Source organism: Pongo pygmaeus, chromosome 12, assembly GCF_028885625.2.
Source record: "Pongo pygmaeus isolate AG05252 chromosome 12, NHGRI_mPonPyg2-v2.0_pri, whole genome shotgun sequence".
NCBI classification, from domain to species: domain Eukaryota; kingdom Metazoa; phylum Chordata; class Mammalia; order Primates; family Hominidae; genus Pongo; species Pongo pygmaeus.
This window is the reverse complement of record NC_072385.2, coordinates 41,646,997-41,668,226: the sequence shown is the minus strand read 5'-3', so window position 1 is coordinate 41,668,226 and position 21,230 is coordinate 41,646,997. Positions and strand designations below refer to the sequence as shown.

At 40.8% G+C, this 21,230-nt stretch overlaps 2 protein-coding genes across 7 annotated transcripts in view; both read left to right on the top strand.

Moving 5' to 3' along the window:
• The first annotated feature begins 733 nt into the window (after positions 1 to 733).
• Positions 734 to 4,060, top strand: MTLN (mitoregulin). The gene is given in 4 exon segments (XM_054474787.1): positions 734 to 770; positions 2,784 to 2,947; positions 2,950 to 3,377; positions 3,970 to 4,060. Coding segments are annotated over 3 exon segments (489 nt in total). The 3' UTR covers positions 3,238 to 3,377; positions 3,970 to 4,060.
• A 4,610-nt stretch (positions 4,061 to 8,670) lies between these two features.
• The window catches only part of NPHP1 (nephrocystin 1), an 84,826-nt gene continuing 72,266 nt past the window's right edge, over positions 8,671 to 21,230 (top strand). For 3 of the 6 annotated variants that reach the window (XM_054475654.2, XM_054475649.2, XM_054475652.2), the window contains exons 1-2: positions 8,672 to 9,676; positions 13,087 to 13,160. In XM_054475654.2, the coding sequence (XP_054331629.1) occupies positions 9,608 to 9,676; positions 13,087 to 13,160 (143 nt within the window). In that variant the 5' untranslated portion in view covers positions 8,672 to 9,607. Of the gene's footprint in view, positions 9,677 to 13,086; positions 13,161 to 21,230 lie in introns of all 6 variants that reach the window. The other 3 variants (XM_054475655.2, XM_054475653.2, XM_054475648.2) reach the window with 2 other exon arrangements.

Below are 21,230 nucleotides of genomic sequence, written 5' to 3'. Positions count from 1 at the left end.
TTTTTCTTTTTTTAAGTCTAAGCAACATACTTACACAGATATTCCAGCTCATCATACTGTGTCATAATTTTTTTTTCTACCTCTTCTACTTTGTGCTAAGCTAAGGGCAGACCTTGTGTTGTATTCACCTTTACATTCCCAATGCCTACTGCAGCATTCAATAAATATTTGTTGAGTAAATGAACATTAAGTGTGGCAGATGTGAATTCCCACTGGACCCAACACTGTCCTTATCATCTCCCTCCTAAGATACGTTTTGCCTCAAGTATGAAAGTGCATTTGCTGATCTCTGCAGAGAGGCTGAGTTCATGCTCCACTTGCTGACCTTCCTTTCAGGGCTTTATTCATTTTCTATTACTGTGTGTGATATTGTGAATATATATATATGTGTGTGTGTGTGTGTGTGTGTGTGTGTGTGTGTGTGTGTGTGGTCTTCATTCCTGTTTCCTGGCATACAGCTCTTAAAATCATTGGAATCTCAAGTGATTGATAAGAGTGCCTTTTGTGTGCTAATGAGATGACTGCAGATCCCTAGGACAGGGACTGGCCACAGGAAATGCCAGGGCATGATTAGACTTTCAGCCCTACTCCCCAGCTTCCAGGGAGGAGAAAGGGCCTGAAGGTTAATTTGATCACCAGTGGCCAATGATGTAATCAGTTATGTCTGTGTAATGAAGCTTCCTTAAAAACCAAAAGGATGATTGGGTTTGATTGAGCTTCTGGATAGCTAAACATGTGGAAGTTCCTGGAGGATGGTGGTCCTAAACAGGGTATGGAAGCTCCATGCCCTTTCCTATATGCCTTACGCTATCCATCTCTTCCACCTGGCTGTTTAACTGTATCCTTTGTAATATCCTTTATAATAAGTGGGTAAAAGTAAGTAAAGTGTTTTTCTGAGTTCTGTGAGCTGCTCTAGAAAATTAATCAAACCTAAGGAGGGGGTTGTTGGAATTCCTGATTTATAGCCAGCTCTTCAGAGTATAGGTGACAACCTACTATTTGTGACTGGCATTGGAAGTAGGAAGAAGTCTTGTGGGACTGAGTCCTCAACATATGGAACCTGATGCTATATCCAGGTAGGTAAGTGTCAAAATTAAATTGAATTAGAGGACACCCAGTAGTTGTCTGCTGCAGAATTCATTGGTGTATAGGAAAAAGGTCTCCCTCACCCCAACTCTGGTGTCAGAGTATTGAATGTATTGTTTAGTGACCAGAGGTGGTCTGTATTGAGAGTTAAAGTGGGAAAAACACTCTGTTTTGTCCCATATCTTACACCATGTAACAGATTACCACAAATGTAGTCACTTAAAACAATACACATTTATTATCTCACATTTTCCATGGATTGGGAATCCAAGCACAATTAAGCTGGGTCCTCTGTTATAATCTCACAAGACTACAATCAATGTGTAAGGCTGTGTTTTCATCTGGAGGCTCAAATGGGGAAGAATCTGCTTCCATGCTCATTTAGGTTGTGGGCAGAGTTCATTTCCTTGTGGTTTTGGGACTGAGGGTTCCAGATTTTTGCTGGCTGTTGGCTGGAGGCTTTTCCTAGAGGCCACTGCAGTTCTTTGTTCTGTGAGCTTCTCCAGCACGTCCACTTCATCAAGCCATAGGAGAGTCTTTAACTTGCTAAAAAATGTTATATACACAGTGACATGTTTTGGCTGTGTGCCCACCCAAATCTTGAATTGTAGCTCCCATAATTCCCACATGTCATGGGAGGGACCCAGTGGGAGGTAACTGAATCATGAGGGTGGGTCTTTCCCGTGCTGTTCTCATGATAGTGAATATGTCCCATGAGATCTGATGGTTTTATAAAGGGAAGTTCCCCTGCACAGGCTCTCTTGCCTGCTGCCATGTAAGATGTGCCTTTGCCCCTCCTTTGCCTTCTGCCATGATTGTGAGGCCTCCCCAGCCATATAGAACTGTGAGTCAAACTTCTTTCCTTTATAAATTACTCAGTCTCATGTATGTCTTTATTAGCAGTGTGAGAACAGATTAATATATGTAGTAATCACAGGAGTGACATCCTCATCCCCTTTGCTTTATTATATTAGTTAGAAGCAAGTCACAGGTCACACCCACACTCAAGGGGAGGGGATTACACAAAGGCCTGAACACTAGGAGGTGGAAATCATGGTGGGGGGGTGTCAAAATGACTTTCATCATTAGAAATGTGTTTGTTTGTTTCCTATCCCAACAATTTTGACTCCACGTTAGTTCTGGTACAGCATGGCCCCCAGACCTGCATTGTCCAATATGGTAGCCACTGGTCCCATATATGGCTAGCGTGACTGAAGAACTGAGTTTTTAATTTTTAAAAAATTTTAATGAATTTAAATTTAATCTAAAAATTGGTACTCCATTCAGTTATTGGAAAAATGTTTGTGTTTTTAGAACAGCTTGGTTATATGAATCTACTTTTTCAACTGTACATTTTATGAAATCTAGACACTGATAGGTATCTCCATTGAAAATTCAGTGTTCAAATTGAGATGTGCTTTTCGCTGTAAAATACAGACCAGTTTTCAAAGACTTGGTATGAAAAAAACAAAGCATCTCCTTAATAATTTAAAAACGAGTTACATGTTGAAATGATAACATCCCCTATATGTTGGGATAAGTAAATATATTATTAAAAACAATTCCATGTTTTTGTTTTTATTTTTTAAAAAACAGGTTACCAGAAAATTTAAAGTTACTGGCGTAACTTTCTATTGCTGAGAGAAAATACAGAGCGGTGAAGAGCTTACAGTCGGGTTAGCAAGATACGCCCCCAGTGTTAGCTAACGATGTAAGGCATCAACAAGAAATGTTGTGGGGGTTCAGGAGAGGGGAAGGTGGAGTCGTCCAAAGGCTGGGAGAGTCTTCAGTTGAAGGCGAGACAGATGGGACTATTAGTGAGTTTCGAGAGAACCAACGCCTCGCCAGCTGCGCGGGGCGTGCCTCGCCGCCTTGGTCTCATTTTTGCCCCACGCCCCACCCTTGGACGCGCGGCGCCTTTTGACCCCCCCCCCCCCCACCCCGCCGCGCCGTAGACCGCGGTGCACGCCGGGGGCAGCCATGGCGGATGTGTCGGAGAGGACACTGCAGTTGTCCGTGCTAGTAGCCTTCGCTTCTGGAGTACTCCTGGGCTGGCAGGCGAACCGACTGCGGAGGCGCTACTTGGACTGGAGGAAAAGGAGGCTGCAGGACAAGCTGGCGGCGACGCAGAAGAAGCTGGACCTGGCCTGAGACTCCGCGCCTTCCGCCCCATTCGATCCCCTGCGTGGCCACCTTGCCATGTCCGCGCCGGAGCCCCAGTCCGCCGGCGGCCAGAACCAGGCTTGCCACACAGTCCCCGCCTGCCATGGCCGGCTCTTCCTGGAGTGTTGGTGAGCAGTACACATAGTGACAGTGCAAAGGGAGACTTTGGGGTCGGGCGGATATCTTAGGATCAACTCTGGCTAGGTCGCAGAAGGTAGGACTTTTTCCCACAGACACCAGAAGGTGGAAGTTTTGTCTTCCCTGATAACTTGCTCTTTGGTGTCTTGGTTTAGTTCACTGGGTGTTTAATGAGAATGTCTTACCAACGTGCTATGTCGTCGTTCATCCTGACAACATTAAACATCAGTATAGAAAATACTGGGAAGAACAAAAGAGAAAAGGAACCGGGGAGGTGATCTTGCCACCCCCAATTCTTTTCAGTAACATCCTCGTTAGCACATCTTTGCCTTGGCGATTGTAAACTCCAAACTGAATTCTTAGGTTGTTGGCAGCCTGGTAAAGTGGAAAGAGCAGTGGCCTGGAAGTCAGGAACCTTGCATCCAGTCTTAGCTCTTCAGAAGAGCCGTGCATGATAAATTTTCAGGACTTCAGTTTTCTTGTCGTAAACCAGATCTTATGGTTCATGGTTTAATACCACAGTACGGTTTGAAGTTTCAGATTGTGTATTTCTAATTTTTTTCTCTTTTCTGTTTCTAACAGTTTGTTGAAGATGCATATAGACTACTGGAAAGAAATGACTTCTTGCACTTTATGAATCAATCTTATTTTTAAAATAAAAAAATTAAACATCCTTGAACCTTTTATTTTTTCATAAGGGGAAGTATCATGTTTTTCATGCAATTTACTGCATCAAGAGATCTGCATTTTCAAAACCGACTTACTAGTGTTTTTGAGCAGATGTATTATGTAACTCGTGCCCCTTCTTTGGTACAGGCACAAAGCAGACTTGGCCGTGGGACCACTATGGGTTCTTTTACTGAACTTGTTGGAAAGCAAGGGGCTGTGTAAACATAACTGAGGTAAGGGTGCTATATGTAAGACCTTTGAACTTCCAAGAGTAACAGTGTATTCCTTGGCTCTGCTCAGGCCTATAATCCCAGCACTTTAGGAGGTTGAGGTGGGAGGACCACGTGAGCCCAGGAGTTGGAGACCAGCCAGGGCAACATGGGGAGACCCAGTCTCTACAAATAACTTACAAATTAGCTGGCCGTGGTGGCACACACCTGTGAGTACAGCTAATTTGTAAACCAGAGGCTGAGGCAGGAGGATCACCTGAGCCTAGGAGGTTAAGGTTGCAGTGAGCTGTGATCTCACCACTGCACTCCAGCCTGGATGACAGAGCGAGACCCTTTCTCAACCCAAAACAAAACAGTGTGTTCCAAGTACAGAGTATAAGTTTTTTCTTTTCTTTTTCTTTTTTTTTTGAGACAGAATTTCACTCTTGTTGTCCAGGCTGGAGTGCAATGGCACAATCTCGGCTCACTGCAACCTCTGCCCCCTTGGTTCAGGCAATTCTCCTGTCTCAGCCTCCCAAGTAGCTGGGACTACAGGCATGTGCCACTATGCCTGGCTAATTTTTGTATTTTTAGTAGAGATGGGATTTCATCATGTTGGTCAGGCTGGTCTTGAACTCCTGACCTCAGGTGATCCACCGGCCTTGGCCTCCGAAAGTTCTGGGATTACAGGCATGAGCCACTGTGCATGGCCAGTGTATAAGTTTTTATTGGCAAAAATCTCTTTTATGTGTCATTATGGAATACACATGAAGGAGAAACCCTCCTGAACAGAGCTTAGTGATAAATCCTACCTATATCTAAAAATCAAGAGTGAGTGCCTGGTTCCTTCGATTTGCAAGGAGTGTTTCTAGAACACCACCCTTGCTCATTCCTACAAAGATTAATTCCGTGTCTCAACCTCATGTTAACATAGGAAAGTTGTTTCCACATGAAGCACCCCCCACTCTCCCCCCATTTTAGTGGGGCTATTATGCCTTATTACTTCCAACTTTGTTTTCATTCTGTGAATGTAGTAGTCAAGGACTGAAATGGTTCTTGGAGCTCAGTTCCATCTGGGCTGCAGTTTGCTGAAGCTTCCTAGTGTCCGCCCCTAATTGAGGCTCCAAGAGTTGAGACTCTTTGAGACAAGGTAGGTTTCTTGAGGGACATATTACCTCCAAACTGTTGGAATGTGCCTGGTTAAGCATCTGGATTGTGACTGGCCTAGTTTTGCCTGTTTGGACCCATTCTTGTGCCATGTTCCTGGTGGACCTGGTCCTTCCAATGTTGATTCTTTCTCATTACTTATGTACAGCACCCTGACACAGTCATGCCCCTCTCCTGTCTCTCCTCTAGGTATCCCTGCCTCTGGGCATGTGCTACTTCCGAGTCCTGTCCATATCCTTATGGGATTTTTAGCCACTCTGTGCCGCTCCTAATTTTCTAGTTTTCTGCTTACTACCTTTTTACACTGTGACTGTACTCCCCAGTTCTGTAGTGGGCAATTACCTTTGACGTTACCTCTGTCACTTTTTCTACCTTTGTCCTACTTAAATGTGGTAGTTTTTTTCCCCCAAAAAATACTATGGAGATAGTACTTTTCCTACGTTAGCCGAAACTGGAAATGGAAAGTTGGGAGCCAGGAGTCAGTGCCAGTCATAACTTGGAAATGACACACTGTTGACTCCTTGAATCTATATTCCCCCACCTCCATTTTTCACTGCCATTTAATCATGACATCTACATGTCTTGGCCCACTTTTATTACCCTACCCTGCCTCCTTTTCTCCCCCAATGTGGGCTTCCCAGACTGCCTGTTCTATTCCACATTGCTTCAGCCATACTCTGGACCTTGTCATCAACAGGCTTGGACTTTGTTATACTGTACTTGGTCTGTTTAGTCTCAGGGTAACCCCACCTCATTAGGACAGCTTACATCCTCTACATCTCCCATAGAACTGCCCACTCTGGAGACTATTAGTTGTCTCACCCTTCCAGTTAACCTCATAAGTCATCCTGGGCTCCCTGGTCAGATTAGACTCCATCCCTGCTTGTACATTTACCTTCACCACTGCTTTTGCTCTTTTGAGCCACTGAACTTTAAAGAAAGACTTCACCTTTCTCACTTGGCGCACTACAAATTCGTTCTATTGTGACTGCATCTGTCTCATTTCTTAGCGCCTGAGTTCCTTAAACTCCCAGTTTTCTTGATGCCTTTCATTCCTAGTAGATCAACCATATGAGAAGATAAAGGCCATTAGCTGGGAATTCCTTCGTCTTTCTCAATAGTTTTGTCTAGAGCAGTAGTTTTCAACAGGGCTACACATTATAATAATCTAGGGAGCTTTAAAAATACTAATTCTTGCATGCCACTGTCCAGACATTTTGATTCATGTCATTTGGAATATGGCCTGCTGCTTTAATACTGCTTCTTTGAGAGCAGTATTAAACATCTTGTACCAGAGGCCTAAACAGTGCCTTGCACCAAGGTATATATTTGTCATTTTTATTTGAGGTGGATTGTTTTGTTTTCTTTCTTTTTTTTGAGACATAGTCTCACTCTGTTGCCCAGGCTGGAGTGCACTGGCGTGATCTCTGGAATCTTCACTGGAACCTTCACCTCCCAGGTTCAAGTGATTCTCCTGCCTCATCCTCCTGAGTAGCTGGGATTACAGGCATGTGCTACCACACTTGGCTAATTTTTGTATTTTTAGTAGAGACAGGGTTTTGCTATGTTGGCCAGGCTGGTCTCGAACTCCTGACCTCAGGTGATCCACCCACCTCGGCTTCCCAAAGTGTTGGGATTACAGGCGTGAGCCACCATGCCCAGCCTGAATTTTCTTTTAAGGCCCTAAAACTGCACACTTTCTCTATTCTCTTTGCTATAATCTTTTTATTGATTCCAAGTCGTCTTGTTCCACTGGTTCTGTCTACATTATGAGTCTCTTGGAAGCTGTTAAATTCTTTTTCAGTATCACCTGTGAGGAAGCAATTCAAAATTGTTACTCATTTTAACACACTGATAGAAATCATGATGAGTTTTATGAAGTAGCTTGCTCTCAGGAGAAACGTTGGCCATGGTTTGCTTTAGTTTCTTTTGGCTACCTCACTGCAGATCTCTTGTTTTAGGTTATGTTGTTTTTTATAATGGCATCAAGGTATAACTACAGAGGAGCAATGACTAGTATTCATGTGACTGTCCTGAATATTACAGTTAGTGAAAAATCATTAGCTGAGTAATCATATCATTTATAGCACACTGAATACCTCAGTGGTACTTCTCAAACTTGAATGTGCACATGAAACACTAGGGTATTGTTAAAATACAGATTCTGATTCTCCTAGGACTGTGGTGGGGCCTGAAAGTGCATTTCTAACAAGGTCCCAGGTGATGTTGATGCTGATCTAGGAATCGCAAGTAATGAATACTTGTAACTGAAACAATATGGTGCAAAAATGTATAAAGTCAAACATCTTCACACCTGAGGTGAATGAGTAATACACTTTTTTACACCTTTCCTTATTGTTCATATATTCACACATATTTAGGGGGGTTTATTAGTTTATTTTTACCAACAGAATTAAACTGTATCCATGATGCTATTAACTTTTCCATTTAAAATATGGAAATCCCTATAAATAAGAAGATACAGAATAATTTTTTCTAATTTATTTATAGACTGAGAATTTCATAAATAATAGCTGTATTTTAGAGCAATTTTTTCGTTTTGCTCATCTCATCACCTGTAATTATTGATTTAATAATCCACTTAGAAATATTTTATAGCATTTTTTCATTTGTTGTAAAGATTTTTAATGGAAATCCTATGTTTGGCTATTTAAGTGAACTAATTATCATGAGCCATAATAGAGAAATTAATTCAAAATAAGACATGAATTACAACAAAACAGACAATACCAAATCTTGCCAAGGACATAAAGAACAAAAACTCATACACTGCTGATAGGGTATAAATTAGTACAACCATTTTGGGAAACCAGGTAGTAGTATCTGCTAAAGCTGACGTATAACATGCCCTGTGACTCAGCAGTGGTATGTGTTTGCCAGAAGACTTGCACCAGGCTGTTCTTAGCAGCACTATTTATACTAGCCCTAAGCTGGAAACTGCCCACTTACCCAGCAACAGTAGAATCAATGAGTATGTTAGGGTATATCATATGTGAAATATCAGCAATGAGAATGAATAGACTACAGCCACACACAGTATAGATGCATCTCACAAATGTGATATTTAAAGGACAGGAGAAGCCACCACACAGTGCATAATTTCATTGTATAGTACAAAAAAAGGCAACCCAAGTTTGTGCTCTTATAAGATAGGATATTGTTCACCTTTGGTGTGTGGTGGAGAAGTAGAAGGGTTGAGAGGTTGGGGGTGGGGGTAGGCAGGGACTAGAAAGACAGGAAGACTGTTAGTGGGCAGATAATGTTCTGTTTCATAATCTGGGTGCTGTTATGGGGTGGAGGGTTTTCAGAGCTGCACACAAAGTCTGTACACTTTTCTCTGTATGTATTATACTTGAAGAAAAAAGTACATAAATAATGGTTCAGCCTGGCCTGTGGTTGTTCTGAAGAACATTCATTTATATTAATGGGGTCCATCATTTGGAAGGTGAGCCCCAAGCATCATCATTCTTATTCAAGTCCAATTTTGGTGTAGTGGAGTTTTGGAATTGGATTCATGGGATGCAGTCCCATATGGGGGAAACACGACAACCTTCCTGAGAGTTGATGTAAACTGGGAATCATAATGAGAACTAATAATTTGCTCATAGATTTGCTGTAGAACAATTACCATCCTTACAGAATTCAGAATTGACAACGTGCAATATTAGAATGAAATGAAACTTTAGTAGCCTAAATGGCAAATAATTAAAAACTGCCTTTTGAAGTAAGAGTATGGAACAGAAGCATATACTCCATAGGAAAGCTATCCTTGCAGTTAATGAAGGAGTTTAAGATGCTAAAATTGTATCTTAACATTAGCTTACAAAATTGGTATCAGAAAGCAAATGCCATAAAACAGGTATCCCAGCAAGAAGGTGGTGTTATTACTGATGTATTGTGGGGAATGTAGTTTCAGACGCCGGGGGACGTTCCCCTATCCTTAGGAATTGCCGAGGAAAAGTGACTCCCCCGGCTGTGACCTGCCTGGTGGCGTGGGATGACCACCGCAAGAGAACATTTTGACCCTTCCCGGTACCGGCCGGGGCGGGGCGGGGCGGGGCTGGGAGACGGGCGCGTATCGATGGCGTCACCTTCTGGCGCCGCCGCTTGGTTTCCCTGGCAACTGGAGCAATCAGGGCACCGCAGCGAGGGAGATGCTGGCGAGACGACAGCGAGATCCTCTCCAGGCCCTGCGGCGCCGCAATCAGGAGCTGAAGCAACAGGTATGGTCAGGCTGTGCAGAGGGCCTTGGGGCGGGCGACAGGCGGACGCAGCTGCGCGCACTGCGCCTTACCACCATGACCCCACCTAATCCTTGGAGCTTGCCCCCAACCTACTTACCTTCCCAGGTTGTAACGCCCCTTTACCCCATAACATTCCAGCACCCAACCCCGATTCAAACCCCTCCTGATCCCAACTCAACCCCCAGCCAAAGGCAAAACCTCCCAAAATTCGTGACCATCAACTAAGCGCCCCCTCCTCCGACCCTCACTCCCACCTAACGTCGCAACCTCCTACCCTAACCACTCACTAACCCACCTCATCTCCCAATCTAAACTTAGTGGTGTAACTATTTCCAACCCAACTCTGAGCCTAGCTCCTCTCCTCCACTTTCTAAGCCCATTTCCTTTGAGCCTTCCTCAAGTGGAGATTATTATTGCCTCCGTGAACTCAAGCGAAATAGGCGTCAAGGAATAGTCTTAATATGCAGGAACATTAAGATCTGATAAATGAGCAAAGGAGGTGAACGAGAGAGGAAATACAAGTAACTCATAAACATACGAGGAATGTTAACTTCAGAGATACTCAAGTAATTGCAAAGCACCTAAGGTATCACACAAATTTTAAAAATCACAACACTCTGTCTTGAGGAAGGTGTGATGAAGCAGGCACATTCACTGCTCCCATGTATAAGGTTCTTGTTCAGCATTTCAGGAAAGCAGCTTGACAAGGTGTAACATATGTGTATGCACTTAGGCTCAAAAATTACATTTCCAGGGATCTGCTATGTGTAATAATTAGAAAGTAGGACAGAGATTGATGTATAAAAGTATTCATCACATTGTTACTTATATAATATACACAGAACAGCATAGAAGGGAACAGGCTAATATGGTATTTCTGTGTGACAGGATGCTGATGATTATTATGATTTTCTTTATTTTTCATATTTATAAAAATTTTTAGGCCAGGTGTGGTGGCTCATGCTAGTAGTACCAGCTACTTGGGAGGCTGAGACAGGAGGATCACCTGAGCCCAGGAGTTTGAGACTAGCCTGGGCAACATAACAAGACTTGGTCTCAAAAAAAAAAAAAAAAAAAAAAAACTTTTAAAAAATACACTGAGTTCTTATTAAAAATAAGAAAAAAGTTAATAGCAACCAGTGGGTTTATTTTCTGACATTTTAATTTCACTTTAATTTTTTTCATGTGATCTATTACCAAGTATTTTTCCACTGAGTAAAATTATTTTATAATCTGAGGCCGGTAAGAGATTCACTGATGCTCATATTTTATCCATTTTTGTTCTCTTGTTTAAAGTAAAAAGGATTTGGAAGGTAAATATTTAGGTGATTGTGTATTGGAATCACAGTGGTGCAACAAAAGCTAAATACTCTTCTGGTAGAAATAAAAAATAAAACTTGATGGGGCATTGACTTATGCTGAACTTCGGTGGATCTTAATATGATTCTGTGTCTTATTTTTAAATTTCAACTTTTATTTTAGATTCAGGGGGTACATGCGCAGGTCTGTCACATGGGAACACTGTGTTATGCTGAGGTTTGGGGTACAGATGAGCCTATCACACAAGCAGTGAGCATAGTACCCAATAGGCAGTCTTTCAGTCTTCATTCCTCTTCCTCCCCCCCACCCCAGCAGTCACCAGTGTCCATTGCTCCCATCTTTGTGTCCATGTGTACTCAACGAGTGAGAACATATGGTATTTGGTTTTCTGTTCCTATGCTAATTCACTTAGGACAATGGCCTCCAGCTCCATCCATGTTGCTGCAAAGGACATGATTTCATTCTTTTTTGTGGTTGCATATTATTTCATGGTGTACATGTACCATATTTTCTTTATCCAGTCCACCATTGGTGGGCATCTATGTTGATTCCATGTCTTTGCTATTGTGAATAGTGCTGTAAGGAACATACACATGCATGTGACATTTTGGTAGAATCATTTTTTTTGGGGGGGTATATACACGGAAATGGGATTTCTGGGTCAAATGGTAGTTCTGTTTTAAGTTGTTTGGGAAATCTCCAAACTGCTTTCCACAGTGGCTGAACTAATTTTCATTCCCACCAACAGTGTATATGTGTACTCTTTTCTTGTCAGCCTCACCAGAATCTGTCATTTCTTGATTTTTTAATAATAGCCATTTTGACCAGTGTGAGATGGTACCTCATTGTAGTTTTAATTTGCATTTCTCTGATGATTAGTCATGATGAGTTAATTTTAAATTTAGTGGGACATTAGGAGAACCAGGAAAAGTTTTAGAAGGAAACTATAAAAATGATTATTAAAACAAACTATTACAAAGATTATTCTCCCTGGAGAAATATTGGCTCTGGAGCCTTTTGATACCTTGACTATCTGGAAAGTTTGTTTTGATAGTATTAGCTAATTCTTCCCTGTCTTCACAGAGGACACCTGAAGCCGAATATGGAACAAATTTTCTATTCAGTGTCCGTAGGACAAGTAATCAACAGCCCCTCTGGGTCAGGCCTGTGATGACTGGCTCTATCACTAGGTGTGTGAATTTTGTAAATAACACTCAGATGGATGCCAAATTGCAAGAGTAGAGAAGAAACTAGTGGAATTTTCTCTTTTTTTCATCCACTTTATCTTCTCTACGTAATCTGTAGAAAACAGACCAAAGAAGTATGTGCCTTTTTGGAGAGTATATTGACAAAGTTACATATAGTGTTAGTAAACAAACTACTAAGTCAAGAGAAACAAAGTCATGATACATTCAATACAATGGATACCACTCAGTAATGAGAAGGAATGAACTAATGGTACACACAACAATATGGAAGTATCTTAAAAACATGCTTTGTGGAAAGGTTACACAAGAGTGCTTACTGTATGAGTCCATTTATATAAAATTTCAAGAACAGGCAAAATTAATTTATGTTGGAAAAATATCAAAACAGGTTTGTCTATGGAGGAATAAGGAGGGGATTTACTGGCAAGGGCATGAGGGAACTTACTAGGGTGATGGTAGTTTTCTACATCTTGATAAGAATTTTGGTTACACAGATGTATGCATTTGTCAAAACTCAGCAAATGTTTGCCTCATATTTGTGCATTTCACTATATACATATTTTACATCAACTATTGAACTTTAGTTAGTGACATCCATAGTCCATTATTTAGGGAGAAATGTATTGATAACTGCAACTTGCTTTGAAAGGCATAAGGTGGGTTGATGGATAGATCAAATAAGTATAGTAAAATGTTAATGTTTTTTCTAGGTAGTGGGTATACGGGTTTTCACTGTAAAATTTTTAAAACTTTGTTGTATGTTTAAAAGTGTTCATTATAAAATATTGGATAAAAAAAGAAATTTTCTTTCCTAAGGCGATATGGTATTTAATAATGTGATATTTTAAATGGTCTCCATAGGTTGATAGTTTGCTTTCTGAGAGTCAACTGAAAGAAGCTCTAGAACCCAATAAAAGACAAGATATTTATCAAAGGTAAAGTATGCTAAATTATAAAAGCTTTACAGGAACCGCACTTACATTTCAATGCATAGTATTTAAGGCATAGAGATTGGTCCTTTGGAATCAAATGGAAGAATCACATAGTGTTGTAAGTTGAATGTAGAAGAAACCAACCTAAACCTGATGGTTGTGGACTTGCTGTTGTGACAGCAACTATAAAAACTGCTTAATGTAAACATAGGTGACTTGGGCAGGATTACCCTAAATCCTTAGCCTATGTAGCCCAGATCCCGTGACCTGGTCAGAAACCTCTGTCTATAAGCAATTAGTACTTCATTGGGATGTTAACTTTAACTCCCATGAGAAGACAACACTGTTTTCTAGGTGGGTGTTTTTTGTTTTGTATTTTTTTTACTTAAAAAAAAAAATCCTTGGGAGAGTTTAAATAGATGTGATGAGCTACATCAAATTTAGACTATTAATTCATAACATTTGTATTAAGTTTAGGATATCATTAAGATAATCTTTGTTTTTGAGATATTTAAAGATTTTATTACATTCCAAAGAACATGAGATTCATTCTATTAATTTAAGTGAATTGTAATTGTTTGGAAAAGTTTTACTTAAGTCAGGCATTCAGAGTGCTTAAAGGCAAAACAAATGAATTTTGAAATGTCAAATGAATTTAATTTATAATAGTAGGATTGATTGTTTAAGGGATTTAGTTCAAGTTGAATTAACAGTAATGAAAGAAAAGCAAAGGTTATTGTTCTTGCTTTACTAGATTTAAAAACAGAATAAGATTTATAGACTGAATTTGAAGGCCCAGGGAAAACTACGTTTTTAAATTTTATGTTAGTAAACTAAAAATCATAATCATTATTATTTTATTTTTTGAGACTGAATCTCGCTCTGTCGCCCAGGCTGGAGTGCAGTGGCGCAATCTCGGCTCACTGCAACCTCCACCTCCCAGGTTCAAGTGATTCTTCCGCCTCAGGCTCTTGAGTAGCTGGGATTACAGTCGTGCCCCACCACACCTGGCTAAATTTTGTATTTTGAGTAGAGATGGGTTTCATCATGTTGGCCAGGCTGGTTTCGAACTCCTGACCTCAAGGGATCCCCCAGCCTTGGCCTCCCAAAGTGCTGGGATTATAGGTGTGAGCCACCGTGCCCAGCCTAATAATTGTTACGTTTTATTTTTTTTGAGACGGAGTCTCTCTCTGTCGCCCAGGCTGGAGTGCAGTGGCGTGATCTCGGCTCACTGCAAGCTCCGCCTCCCAGGTTCAAGCGATTCTTCTGCCTCAGCCTCCCGAGTAGCTGGGATTATAGGTGTGTGCCACCATGCCCGGCTAATTTTTTGTATTTTTAGTAGAGACGGTGTTTCACCATGCTAGCCAGGATGGTCTCAATCTCCTGACCTCATACCTCCTGCTTCGGCCTCCCAAAGTGCTGGGATTATAGGTGTGAGCCACCGCGCCCAGCCCCTAATAATTATTTTTAAGCCCAAGTAACCATAGTCTTCTCTGTGCATGAAAAGAAGATTGTTACTGTCATTTAAAAACTCACTTTGACATTTGCATGTCTGAAAATGTCATTTAGGTATCATTTTTATCTGCTCAATGCTCTGAGTCTTTTCAGTTTGAAAACTCATGTCTCATGAGCTCTGGGAGATTTTATTTTACAGAAAGATTATTTCGTTAATTCAATTTGTCTGTTTCTTCCTGAAACACCTTTGAGTCAGGTATTGAATATCCTGGACTGATCCTCTAGATCCCATAACTTCCTGTTAATGGTTTCTGTTTCTTTGTCTGTTTGTATGGGAGATGTTTTTTTGCGGGGAAGTTGGGGGTCTCACTCTGTCGTCCAGGCTGTAATGCAGTGGCACAATCATGGCTCACTGCACCTTCTGCCTCCCAGGCTCAAGGGATGCCCCCCTCCCCCGCCATGAGCTACCATGCTGGCAATTCTCTTGACTTTAACACTTTTCTTTATTACCTATTTCAACAGCCATATTGTTTTATTTCAGCAGTCGTATTGGTTTTTTGTTTTTTTAAGATGGAGTCTTACTCTGTCACGATCTTGGCTCACTGCAACCTCTGCCTCCTGGGTTCAAGCGATTCTCCTGCCTTAGCCTTCTGAGTAGCTGGGCTTACAGGCTCACGCCATCACACTCGGCTAATTTTTTTTATTTTTAGTAGAGACGGGGTTTCACCGTGTTGGCCAGGCTGGTCTCAAACTCCTGACCTCAGGTGATCTGCCCATCATGGCCTCCCAAAGTGCTGGGATTACGTGAGCCACCGGGCCTGGCCATCATCAGTCATGTTGTTAATTTACAAGTGTTTTCTCTTGTTCTCGAATTGTTCTTTTTTCATAGCATCATGTTCCTGTTTTCATATTGATTGCTTTCTTACTACTTCCATGACTAGGAAGCTTTTTTTTTCCCCCTTAAGTTCTCTTCTGTTCTCTGAATTGTCTTTGCTTTCTCTGGGCTCAGATTCTTTTTAATTAGTTAATTAATTAATTTATATTTGGTTATTCTTAAATTTTATCTTCATGTTGCCAGTTTTCTTTATTAGGTCTGGCTTATCTATTTTTATTGAACAATGAAGGACTAGGTTGATTATTCCAGAGAGCTCTCATGGGCTTTTCTACTGTTAGATAGAGAAGGGTCTTTCCTGCTAGTACCATCCCCTGAATAAGAATGAAATTCTGTATGTTGATAGGGCTTATCAGAGGCTGGGAAGTAGCTTTTAGTCTGAGGAGCCCCCAGTGCCAGAATAGGGCGGGCTCTAACCCTGGTGTATGGGAAACTTCTTTAGCAGTCATGATTCTCTTCAGGTCATTTGTTATTTGTTTTTGTTTGTTTTTTTGTTTTTAGGGAAGAATCCCCTGGTAAGGAGGGAGAGCAGAGAGGGGAAAAGGGAGCTAACTGGCTCAGGTTTTCTGTAAATAGACTTTTAAAAGAAAGAGCCCCAACTAAATCTAAACTTAATCAGTATCATTACTCTTCCCTTGACTAATATAAAGACCTTAGATTGCTTTAACATTGATTTCCCTCTTCAAAGCTTAGATGTATGCATATGATTTAATTTACACAATATAACACAATAATATTAGATAATGTATAAAGTAAACCCCAGCCACTGTGCATGTCTTTTCATCTGCAGAATTTCATAATGTGTCCCTCTATGATTTAGTTTAGTTAACCTTTGGTCCTTTATGTCTGCTGACTCAAGTCCTGGAGTTTTCGGCGTGGCAGATTATCTCCCTCTTATGCTTGTGTCGCGTCTTCCACCCTTTATAGGAGAACGTGCTTCCAGCCTTTTTCCATGGAACAGAAATTTGTTGAAATCTCTTGCTGGCTAGTTGTCCCTCTTTCTTTCTTTGCAGTGTTCAGAGTTTGTTACCTTTTCAAACGTTTTAATCATTTTTTGTGGGGTTTCAGGAGCCAGTGAAGATGAATGTGTGCTTAGTTTTTATCCTGAACCAGAAGTCTTAAAATATCAACTGTTTGAGGATTTTAATAATTACATAGTTATAAAGGAGGTAATTGTAATAAATAATTTATTTTCTTGGTACATTATATTAAAATAGTTTTCCACTCTGGCCTTTAAGTGAAATTTCTGAGTCTAAGTTTCAGTAAAGATTTTTTTGGTCAAGTAACATGACACCTGCCAAAATAAGTGGCTTTACTGTTAGTCTCATTTGACAAAAGCCTGCAGCTAGGTTCTCTCAGGGTGGATTCATGGCTTGTGATATCTTCAAAGACCAGCCTTTGCTGTCATTCCGCTCTGCCATCCTTTGCTTGTTGGTGATGTCTCTCCTCATGGTTACAAAGTCCATACCCTCAGTACCTAAGAGCAGATGTAGGAGGGATTCTTTTCTTGCCTGGTAAGGGAGGCTAAAATGGGAGGCAATCCCAATATACGTGTTTTATGTTACACTGGCAGCCCTGGACCCCCTGCCCACCCTGCCTGCAGTGGAGGCTGAGAACATAGGTGCCAGTGGGAAGCTGACTGCCAGCAAAGAGGAAGGGTGGGAAAGGGGCTTTTGGGGAGGTTGCTAGTAGGGTCAGCCCCAGTTTGATGTTTCCCCTTCTCTTTTGCTACCCTTTTGACAAAGGACTTTTGTTCCCTTTAAAACGTTTTTTATTTATTACTGTTTTTTATTTTTTTCTTTAACTTTTAAGTTCAGAGATACATGTATGGCATTGTGCAGGTTTGTTACGTAGGTAAACATGTGCTGTACTGGTTTACTGGACAGATCATCCCATCACCTAGGTATTAAGCCCTGCATCCATTAACTATTCTTGCTGATGCTCTCCCTCCTCCAACACCTCCTTCCTACAGGCCCCAGTATATGTTGTTACCCTCCTGGTGTCCGTGTGTTCTCATCATTCAGCTCCCACTTATAAGTGAGAACATGCGGAGTTTGGTTTTTTGTTCCTGCATTAGTTTGCTGAGGATAATGACTTCCAACTCTATCCATGTCCCTCCAAAGGACATCATTTTGTTCCTTTTTATGGCTGCATAGTATTCCATGGTGTATATGTACCACATTTTCTTTATCCAGTGTATCATTGATGGGCATTTAGGTTGATTCCATGTATTTGCTATTGTGAGTATGCTGCAGTGAACATACGTGTGCATGTCTCTTTTTGGTAGAACAATTTATATTCCTTTGGACATACACTCAGTAATGGAATTGTTGGGTCAAATAGTATTTCTGCCCCTAGGTCTTTGAGGAGTCACCACACTGTTTTCCACAATGATTGAAGTAATTTATGCTCCCACCAACAGTGTATAAGTGTTTGTTTTTCTTTTCTTTTTTTTTTTTAATTATACTTTAAGTTTTAGGGTACATGTGCAAAACGTGCAGGTTAGTTACATATGTATACATGTGCCATGTTGGTGTGCTGCACCCATTAACTCGTCATTTACATTAGGTATATCTCCTAATGCTATCCCTCCCCCCTCCCCCAACCCCACAACAGGCCCCGGTGTGTGATGTTCCCCTTCCCGTGTCCATGTGTTCTCATTGTTCAATTCCCACCTATGAGTGAGAACATGCGGTGTTTGGGTTTTAGTCCTTGTGATAGTTTGCTGAGAATGATGGTTTCCATCTTCATTCATGTCCCTTCAAAGGACATGAACTCATCATTTTTTATGGCTGCATAGTATTCCATGGTGTATATGTGCCACATTTTCTTAATCCAGTCTATCATTGTTGGACATTTGGGTTGGTTCCAAGTCTTTGCTATTGTGAATAATGCTGCAATAAACATACGTGTGCATGTGTCTTTATAGTAGCATGATTTATAATCCTTTGGGTATATACCCAGTAATGGGATTGTTGGGTCAAATGGTATTTCTAGTTCTAGATCCCTGAGGAATCGCCACACTGACTTCCACAAGGGTTGAACTAGTTTACAGTCCCACCAACAGTGTAAAAGTGTTCCTATTTCTCCACATCCTCTCCAGCACCTGTTGTTTCCAGACTTTTTAATGATTGCCATTCTAACTGGTGTGAGATGGTATCTCATTGTGGTTTTGATTTGCATTTCTCTGATGGCCAGTGATGATGAGCATTTTTTCATGTGTCTTTTGGCTGCATAAATATCTTCTTTTGAGAAGTGTCTGTTCATATCCTTCACCCACTTTTTGATGGGGTTGTTTGTTTTTTTCTTGTAAATTTGTTTGAGTTCATTGTAGATTCTGTATATTAGCCCTTTGTCAGATGAGTAGATTGCAACAATTTTCTCCCATTCTGTAGGTTGCCTGTTCACTCTGATGGTAGTTTCTTTTGCTGTGCAGAAGCTCTTTAGTTTAATTAGATCCCATTTGTCAATTTTGGCTTTTGTTGCCATTGCTTTTGGTGTTTTAGGCATGAAGTCCTTGCCCATGCCTATGTCCTGAATGGTATTGCCTAGGTTTTCTTCTAGGGTTTTTATGGTGTTAGGTCTAACATTTAAGTCTTTAATCCATCTTGAATTAATTTTTGTATAAGGTGTAAGGAAGGGATCCAGTTTCAGCTTTCTACATATGGCTAGCCAGTTTTCCCAGCACCATTTATTAAATAGGGAATCCTTTCCCCATTTCTTGTTTTTGTCTGGTTTGTCAAAGATCAGATAGTTGTAGATATATGGCTTTATTTCTGAGGGCTCTGTTCTGTTCCATAGGTCTGTATCTCTGTTTTGGTACCAGTACCATGCTGTTTTGGTTACTGTAGCCTTGTAGTATAGTTTGAAGTCAGGTAGCGTGATGCCTCCAGCTTTGTTCTTTTGGTTTAGGATTGACTTGGTAATGCGGGCTCTTTTTTGGTTCCATATGAACTTTAAAGTAGTTTTTCCCAATTCTGTGAAGAAAGTCATTGGTAGCTTGATGGGGATGGCATTGAATCTATAAATTACCTTGGGCAGTATGGCCATTTTCATGATACTGATTCTTCCTACCCATGAGCATGGAATGTTCTTCCATTTGTTTGTATCCTCTTTTATTTCATTGAGCAGTGGTTTGTAGTTCTCCTTGAAGAGGTCCTTCATATCCCTTGTAAGTTGGATTCCTAGGTATTTTATTCTCTTTGTAGCAATAGTGAATGGCAGTTCACTCATGATTTGGCTCTCTGTTTGTCTGTTATTGGTGTATAAGAATGCTTGTGATTTTTGCACATTGACTTTGTATCCTGAGACTTTGCTGAAGTTCCCTATCAGCTTAAGGAGATTTTGGGCTGAGACGATGGGGTTTTCTAGATATGCATTCATGTCATCTGCAAACAGGGACAATTTGACTTCCTCTTTTCCTGATTGAATACCCTTTATTTCCTTCTCCTGCCTGATTGCCCTGACCAGAACTTCCAACACTATGTTGAATAGGAGTGGCGAGAGAGGGCATCCGTGTCTTGTGCCAGGTTTCAAAGGGAATGCTTCCAGTTTTTGCCCATTTAGTATGATATTGGCTGTGGGTTTGTCATAGATAGCTCTTATTATTTTGAGATACATCCCATCAATACCTAATTTATTGAGAGTTTTTAGCATGAAGGTTGTTGAATTTTGTCGAAGGCCTTTTCTGCATCTATTGAGATAATCATGTAGTTTTTGTCGTTCGTTCTGTTTATATGCTGGATTATGTTTATTGATTTGCATATGTTGAACCAGCGTTGCATCCCAGGGATGAAGCCCACTTGATCATGGTGGATAAGCTTTTTGATGTGCTGCTGGATTCGGTTTGCCAGTATTTTATTAAGGATTTTTGCATCGATGTTCATCAGGGATACTGGTCTAAAATTCTCTTTTTTTGTTGTGTCTCTGCCAGGCTTTGGTATCAGGATGATGCTGGCCTCATAAAATGAGTTAGGGAGGATTCCCTCTTTTTCTGTTGATTGGAATAGTTTCAGAAGGAATGGTACCAGCTCCTCCTTGTACCTTTGGTAGAATTCGGCTGTGAATCCGTCTGGTCCTGGACTTTTTTTGGTTGGTAAGCTATTAATTATTGCCTCAATTTCAGAGCCTGTTGTTGGTCTATTCAGAGATTCAGCTTCTTCCTGGTTTAGTCTTGGGAGGGTGTATGTGTCGATGAATTTATCCATTTCTTCTAGATTTTCTAGTTTATTTGTGTAGAGGTGTTTATAGTATTCTCTGATGGTAGTTTGTATTTCTGTGGGATCAGTGGTGATATCCCCTTTATCATTTTTTATTGCGTCTATTTGATTCTTCTCTATTTTCTTCTTTATTAGTCTTGCTAGTGGTTTATCAATTTTGTTGATCTTTTCAAAAAACCAGCTCCTGGATTCATTGATTTTTTGAAGGGTTTTTTGTGTCTCTGTCTCCTTCATTTCTGCTCTGATCTTAGTTATTTCTTGCCTTCTGCTCGCTTTTGAATGTGTTTGCTCTTGCTTCTCTAGTTCTTTTCATTGTGATGTTAGGGTGTCAATTTTATTTCTTTCCTGCTTTCTCTTGTGGGCATTTAGTGCTATAAATTTCCCTCTACACACTGCTTTAAATGTGTCCCAGAGATTCTGGTATGTTGTGTCTTATTTCTCATTGGTTTCAAAGAACATCTTTATTTCTGCCTTCATTTCGTTATGTACCCAGTAGTCATTCAGGAG